The sequence below is a fragment of the Plectrocnemia conspersa genome, unplaced genomic scaffold, assembly GCF_051122295.1.
Source record: "Plectrocnemia conspersa isolate PC_06_02 unplaced genomic scaffold, ASM5112229v1 ptg000013l, whole genome shotgun sequence".
NCBI lineage: Eukaryota > Metazoa > Arthropoda > Insecta > Trichoptera > Polycentropodidae > Plectrocnemia > Plectrocnemia conspersa.
Genome location: NW_028277177.1, coordinates 29,272,281 through 29,280,801, shown reverse-complemented (window position 1 = coordinate 29,280,801; position 8,521 = coordinate 29,272,281). Strand labels below are relative to the sequence as shown.

The 8,521-nt window shown below is 34.0% G+C and overlaps 1 protein-coding gene across 1 annotated transcript; it reads right to left on the bottom strand.

Annotated features, from left to right (window-relative positions):
* Positions 1–151: 151 nt before the first annotated feature.
* Positions 152–6,839, bottom strand: Hira (histone cell cycle regulator-like protein). Its single transcript, XM_088201723.1, has 17 exons — positions 6,695–6,839; positions 6,322–6,495; positions 6,000–6,173; positions 5,779–5,936; positions 5,605–5,713; positions 3,372–3,532; positions 3,105–3,294; positions 2,944–3,038; positions 2,703–2,875; positions 2,446–2,634; positions 2,188–2,379; positions 1,608–1,821; positions 1,067–1,548; positions 820–984; positions 630–751; positions 474–565; positions 152–403 (listed from the first exon to the last, which is right to left on the bottom strand). The coding sequence occupies exons 1-17, from the start codon at positions 6,729–6,731 to the stop codon at positions 269–271; spliced, it is 2,862 nt and encodes a 953-aa protein (XP_088057849.1). The 5' UTR covers positions 6,732–6,839; the 3' UTR covers positions 152–268.
* Between the last annotated feature and the right edge of the window lie 1,682 nt (positions 6,840–8,521).

Below are 8,521 nucleotides of genomic sequence, written 5' to 3'. Positions count from 1 at the left end.
TTGATCTGATCCAAGTACTCGCAGTTAAGGAACGCAAGGTTATTTTTACTGTGTATTTTGCTGTTAAGTTTTTTATATGCATACCATATTTTTAAACATAAAAATATTATCGCATTCTACCGCTTAATAGTAATAAATAAATAGTTCAAAATTTCTATTTAATTTGTATATGTTTATTCATCGCAATAATTTCATAAAAAACAATTTATAAAAAAAACACGAGTTTATTATATAGCTACTATCATGCGACTATAATTTTCAGTCATAATTATTGCATTTCGGAAGACAGCATACTTTTTATATCGCTGACTTGTTCCGAATATTCGATATACAGCCGTTGCAATCTTAATTGTTTTCCTACTAATGTTAAAATTTCATCGAGCAAAGAGTGCTTCTTGAAACCCTAAAATGTACATTAAGACAATCATATATTTTATAAATAATAATGTAACGTATATTTTAAAAGGACATACCAAAATAGTTGAATCCCAAGATTCAGATACTGAAGTACAATGAGATGGTCCCATGAAATCGTTTAAAATTTCTCTCAACCTAGATTCAGGACCTACAAATAAATTTATTTAATACAAAGAAGCATGCAAAGAAAATATAATATAGAAAATAGTAACCTTGTTGAATCAAATGAGACACTAATGCTAACAACCAATGCTTGTATTCAGTAGAAGAGCTTATTAATTTGCTATTGGCTATTTGACCTTCTAAATAGCTTTGGATTGCTCCTGCATGATTTCTACAATTCAATATAAAACATCAATAAAACCCATATATTATAAATTATATAAATAAATAATTATGTACCCTTGCTGAAAATGACTTTGTTGGACTGAAGCAGATCCTCGTAATGTACTTTGTTGTAACATGTTAAGCGGAGCGGGGGCTGTAGGTGGCATGGCGGTTAATGATCGACCTAAACCTCCTCGAGCACATCGCCACAGTGGATCGTTTCCATCACAACCTAATATCCTAGAATAGCACGAAAACAATAATATAAAAAATAACATTCGACAAACAGACATTTTTGCAAAATGTGCTTATTGATACTGACCATGTTTTCATTGCTTTGCTATAGATATAGCCTTTGCCATTTGTTAATGAGATCATCGGACATCCGTCGTCCATCAGATTGCACCCCGACACATTGACGCCTTCGATCATCAAATATCGAATCGAAACCGGAGATAACGTGCAAGAGCTCTCGGCTAAATTCCAAACCGTCACTGACGCAGCAGTAGTAATAGCGCACAGATGTGGTTGTCCAGTGGCAGCCGGAATCGTTACGAGAGAAAGTCTCGCCGCCGGAGCACCCAGAGCTAAAACTCCGATTTCTTTTCTACCAGTGGCAGTATTCAGTGTATGAAGAGTAGCATCTTCGCATCCGACGCATATCCAATTTGAGTCGCACACTATACTGTTGCACGGGGAACCTAAGAAGCTTTCCCATATTGGTTCGTTGGAAGCTGAATTTCCAGGGAGTAGTTGGATCCTCGTTAGTTTGCCGTGCGGTGTGTTGCAAGCGTTGTTTAAAATCTTTAAAGATGGAGTCAATTAATAAAAACACAAGTGAAAATAAAAGAAGGGATATTTACTTGCACTCTGAATTTGCCAGCATGTCGGACAATCGGACCAGCAGTTCCCAAAGTCGGAATCGCTAATCTTCCTCCGACATCGTGCGACGATGAGTGTTTTACGGCGTTGTCAACTTTTTGCTTTGTCGTTGATAATTTTTGTTTTTTGGATACATCGTTAACTTTAGGACCGGGAAGAGCGTCTCCTCTTCTCTTCAGCCGACTATCAAGCTCACTAAAAAGTTTCATTAATTTTAATTCACTATGAAACTATTTTATTAAGTACATTTAAATTGTCAACAAAAAATAAAACTTCAAATTTTATATAATTACTCTTTAGGATTGTGTTAAAAAAATTCGTTTCAAAATTTAAGTTGCACTCTAGGACCCTGAAGGAAACATAATTATCACACACGGTGTACCGGAAATCTCAATTTTTCCGTTAACCAAATTTTACATAGGAAACCGGTTGCAAATGATCTCAGTACATGCTTCAACTCAATCAAATATCCTTCGATTGATTTGAAGCATACGTGTGTATAATGATATTGAATACTTTATGCTTCCATATTTATAAATATTGGAAAAAAATAAAACATACTTCTCATTCGGTTGCTTGGTAACGCCGGTGAATGTATTCGGACCCTGAGGCGCTGGAGGCAAAACGCTAGCGTGATTACTAACATTTGGCACTATTACTATATCATCGCGTTTTTCAACTATTATTTTGCTCTTTGCTTGAGATGATGTGCTGAAACATCCGTCCGTATTCGAAGCATTGTTGAAGCTTTCACTGAAATTATCATTAAAACAGGTTCATTAAAACTATCTTAAGTCATAATAATGCTCTTCTTCATACTTTGGATCTGTAGGATGATGAAGCGGAATAAACATCGGAGTTATTCTTCTCTTTCCGTCCGAAGTCCTAGTTTCTATTTGGCGGTTGGTCGGACGAACCGGTGAGATCATGGATGAGTTACTGGCCGTCGTTTGATTGAGATTGATTGTCGGTCTATCTTCGACCGAATTACTATTGCATGTCGTGATCCTAAAAAAAGCAATCAGCTAAATAAATGATATTCTTTTAAACTATCTAAAGTGCCTGTAATAAAATACTTTGGCTTTGTATCTGAGGCCTGACAGCTGTTGTTCGTCTTAACTTCTTTACTTTCAAGCTCTTCGCGCACGCGCAATATCTCCGGACTTTCTATTAGTAAGTTAGCCGAGGATAGATCATGATCTGTGCCACAAGCTAAGGATTTACCGTACATTCTTTCATAAAGAGTGTTCTGTAATTTAATAAAAAATATAAAAAAATAATGTTCAATCTCTGAATAAAATTAAAATACACGCAAACCTTTTCTTGAGTAGATAGAGGAATTCCAATCTCTTCTTTCGAAAATTGGATAGAAGCGACTGTGCCATCCCAACTGCATGCTAGTAGATTCAAACCTGCATTGTAATAATTTATTAAAATCAAACCTTTTTAATCAAAGTGAATTTGTAATATAAACGCACCGTCTGTACTCCACGATAAATCTAGAACGCTATCGGTGAACAATTCGTGTATTACGACGACAGGACGTTTCAAAGCCGTACACCAAATGCTGAGCGATCTATCTCTCGATCCAATAGCCACACAACAATAGTACTGAGAGCCACGTCCTCCATTTTCCAAACATCGGCAAAGTATGTTGGAATTGAACCGCTGAAATTCGGCAGAAATACAGATGTTTAGATACTAAATTATAAATCGACATTGTTTGCTCACTGTGGTCGACTTACGCCACATGTTACAGCTTTACGGTGTCCGACGAAATCTTTATCGCACCGCCAACCGTCTCGTTCTATTATTTGAGCAGTTGGACCTCCGCCATTCATGGCATGAGCGCTAACGACATACTGTCCATCAGGCGACCATGACAATCTTAGCACATGTGTTGTACCTAAAAATGTAAAAATTAAATTAAATCTTTCTCTACTTATAACCTTTCAGAAATTTAAATAAAATCAGTGATTCACGCTTTATTGCTTAGATTTATTTTACTACTTTTTTTTACATTATTAAATTTTGTCAATTTAGTTTACATATTTTTTATATTTTATTCGACTTTTGTGGAATTTTTTTTATAAATATATTTTAATATTTTTTGTTATGTTAATTAATTTCGTACTCTTTAATTTATTGCTATTATTTTCTATAGAAATCATTTACATTTAATCAAATTTAAAAAAATATTATTTAAATATAATTTTTATTACTTATTCTTTCTTTAATTATATATGTAAATATATAAATATCTGTAGTAACTCAAAACAGTGAACGATCGACCACAAAAAGGGTTACCGTAAGGCAAATTTAAAAATATGATAGCTATCCTTAACGATACTACTACGAACTTCTGATATAAGAGTGTTGGTCAAAGTATATTCATACCGAATTTTGAGCAATAGGAGAGCGCAAAAACAATTATCACTTCTCAGAAGTCAAAAATTCACGTCGAAAGCAAGTGGAAACGCTCGGTAGCGAGTGTTTCCACTGCAATAGCGACAGCACGATTTTATTGCTTTTGACATAGATTTTTGTCTTCTGAGAAGGGATAATTGTTTTTTGCGCTTGGTTTAGATGTGCTTCATTTTATTCTCACTTATTGTAAGTCGTAATATTATTATAAAGTCTTAATAAATTTTGCCCCCCCCCCCCTGAAAATGCTGAAATAACATCCGTGAACATAAAACTATAGATTATATACATATGTTACAGTGAATATATATTTTCACTAATATAAATATAATTTCAATAAGTCAGCCAGTTAATCCCTTTCTGGTCATGCCAATTCAGAAATTATATTTCGTGAATTCATATCTCAAAAATCAGCAATATTTTTTGAGAAAATTATCAGCCTTTTTCGTTAAAAAAAATTTTTATACCGCTGCATAGGAAGGGGTGTGTCCGCACAATAAATTTTTGAGTCATATTTAAAAAAGTACTGTCACCGGGAAGCGGTTAAAATGGATCAAACAATAGATTTACAATTTCACTGCTCAGCAACAGTTAAGTTTACAAATGGATAATCCGGTACGTGTATCTCCAAATGATCGGACATCTACAGAATTTTGATGTTACAACAATCGACAAACTATAATATTTAAAATAAATTAAACCAAACTCAATCCTAATCAAAACAAGTTAACTTAATAAAAGTTCTAAGACTATAGATAGTTTCAGTTAATTTGTTGAAGTTATGTTTGGGTTTGAATACCAAATGGATGTTTCGAAGAGTTTACAGAAACATAATTTCACTAGTTAATTTATATTTTCACTAGTAAAAATATATATCTACTAGTGAAAAATATTGGGATTCACTTATACACATTCACTGTAACAAATAAATACATGCCCGTAATGAGCAAAATCTACAAAAAGATAATTCAAAATTTATTTCTAGAACATATTAATAATAATAATATCTTGCCCAACTTTGCTTTGACAAAAAAATTACTACAGCAGCAGTGTCTTTTGATATTGATAGAGCTTTCGAATGAGTTTTTCACGCAGGTATTATATACAAACTAATTAAATTAAATTTTCTATTAGCTTTAGTTAAATTAAAAAACTTGTTTTATGCGGTAGAATTTTTCGAATAAAAATTGAAAATTATTTGTCAACTTCTAGAACCTTATCTGCTTGAGTCCCCCAAGGTTCAATTTTAGGACCCTTGCTATTCAAAATATTTACGAGTGATATCCCAACTAAACTTCATATAAATGATATCACCGCTTTATTCGCGGACGACACGGCCATTTTATGTTCTTATAAAAATCCCCATCGAGCAGTAGATCGACTTGGAAATGGTTCGATAAATGGCAGTAATGTTTTCTTGTAGAAGAAAGAAAGCCTTTGCTGTCAATAAATTAGTAATAATTAAAATGTACAATAAGTTTCTAGTATGGCAAAAATCCAGGTTTCACCTAAGATTCTAACTTGAGTAGTTTATAATGAAAATACAAATCCTACCTCCACATTCCTCAAATGGTTCGGTGACAACAGCCTCCTGCGTCCAATCGACGGTCTTCCAAATCCGCAATGACTTATCATCGGATTGCGATGCTAAATATTTTCCAATCTAATAATACATAAAAAATCATTATTTTAGTCTTTTCATTATTTTGGGATTATAATAAAACTAACCGGATCCCAAGCCACTCCTTTAACGAGCCCCGAATGACCGTTTAGCACGCATATCATCTCTGGAAAGTTTTCAGCGTTCCAAATGATTATAGAATTGTCGACGCTGCAACTCGCTAGCCATTTATCCAACGGAGACCAAGATAAATCCAATATATCGCCTTAAATCATATTTAAGATTTTATAATCTGCATATTAATCGGTTTTATGTTAAGTTATATTACCAGCGTGTCCACGTAGAGTTGCGACGCATCGCCACGTCTCAGCGTTTAACTTCCCGCTGCCGAAAACCGCCGATCCTCCTCCGCCGGCCAATTTCCATATCATCACTAGCTTATCGTCGCCGCCTGACGCTAGATATTGACCGCCGCAACTCCATCGAACGCAATTTACACAAGCTGAAGATTTAAACAAATAAATAGAGAAACTTGTTTGTGTTTATTTTGATTGTTTACTTTATTTCTAGTATATGTATGTCATTTTAAGTACATGTATAATTCCAGTCTTATCATCATTATTAAAGTTGATGAAAAAAAGATTACAAACCTAAATGATTATCCATCTGACATAGCATTTTGGGTTGTGTCGAATCCAATTCTACCGATTCTTGGAGTACTGCATTGAGATTCCAGACCACAACTCTTCCAGAATCTCCTCCTTGACCTCCAGTAGCAAATCTTTTACCGGCCGGATGAATGTCGATGGAAAATATTGGTTTTTCTGCAAGTTTTTTTAAATTAAATCAGTACATCTTTAATTCATTGCACAATGTAAATATACGCTCATTCCCAAATTCATGAATGAACATCGTAAAAGGTTTTTAAAGTGTTTCGATGGAGATTATCTCTGTCGGCATTATTCGCAAATAATTCGCTGGAATTTGCATAAATCGATCTAAATACTAAATGTCGAAACTTACCATCGTGGGAGACCCAGTTAGGCTTTAGCAGTTTCATTTCTGAGATACGATTCGGACGGAGGTGTATAGTGGTTATTAAAAATTAATTATTCAATTGACAGTCCGAAAACATATCTGAGCGGCGCGCGATCACGAACACACCAACACTGTTTACTGTTGGGATCTAAGCACGCCAAAAAGTGGCCATAAGCGAAAATGTCAATTAACTTTTTTATCGTTTATCAATGAATTCCAACTTTTTTACAATTCATTTTTATCAATTAAAACATCGAATATTTTTGCTAAAATTAAAATTAATTAAAACAATATGAAGAGTAATTCATAAATGCAACAATCAAAAAAAGGAGGACCAAAGGGGCATTTAGCCATTATACGTTTTGTGAAAGTCATATTGCAATAGCGAATATTTATAACTTTTCTCGGTACTGCGCAAAAAAATTATAATTAATTAATATATAAAATGTACCTTTTGATCACGGATGACACCTATAAAAGTCATCAAAAAAATCGCCATTATGCGTTGGGCACCTAAAGATCAATTTACGCACATTAGTGACGTAACAGTGCACTTCTATTCACAATGGACAGTTTTGCCAGTGCATGCCAGTGCAAATGGCAGTTTTGAGTGCTCAAGATTGCAATGTTTACGGAAGATGAATTTATGATAATTGCCCTGGTTTTGGATGAAGAAGAGGAAGAGTGAGTGAAAAAACGGATGTGAGTTTATCAGGCATGAAAACCCAGGGCAACGAAAGAATAATTTGCCACTCCTCTGTATAAGAAATTGATGGACGATGGAGCAAACTTTTATGAATACTTGAGAATGTCAGAAAATTCGTTCAACTTAATGTAAAGTAAATTGGAAGTTCAAATCAATACATGGATGGAAGAATAAATCAATACTTTGGCGATAGGATGGTGACGGGTGGCAATCAGACACAGATTGAGCCGCTGCAGTAGTGTTTTATTGAATTATTGCTTGTTTACATGGTTAATATACAATTACGGGCACGAGCCTGCGACGCGCGCGAATGCGCCGAGGGTTGTCAGTCGAGAGAATCTGTCATGCCAGTGCTACCAGAGTGCCGCCAAGTTTTGGCCATGGAAAATCTATATATAAATATAAACATACCCCACAATACCTTATAAAAATCACGACCGTGATAACAAAAATATCGTCGGTAAGTAATCGAGACTTTACTCAGGATAACTTTGAAAATTATGTTGATGTTGTCTGTTAGTTTTGATCTGCAGATAATTTTAAACGTATTCTACTAGATAGTTTTGTTTATAAATTAAGGTAATCAGATTTTTTAAATATCAAGGGAGAACACTAAAAATAAAAAAGCCATCTCGGAAATTTTTGTTTGAGAAGGACAAATAAAAACAAATTGCTATGGGACCTAAAAAAAGGTCATGATGGAAAGTTTTGTTCAAAATCAATCTCGGAATTTTTTAAAGGACATGTTTTCAAGAAGAACAGAAAAGGACAGCATTTTTGAGAATAATTCCCATCAAAAAGTGTATTCCGCAAAAAGGACGTCTGGTCACCTTAGTTTAATACCTTTGTTTTTATAGATCCAAATTCTTCAGCAACGTAATATGACTACCAATTCACGTAAATTTAAGAATTTTATACTATATAGTAGCTTATTTTTCGACTATTATTTTATTATTGGAATAAAATGAACATGCTGCAACTGACATCAACTTTTCAATCAATAAATTTATAACATTGATGGTAAAAATCACAAAAACACTCATTGTAAATATATATTGTGTGTAAATAATTACTTAAAAGCAGAATGAGACTATTATAAAATATAA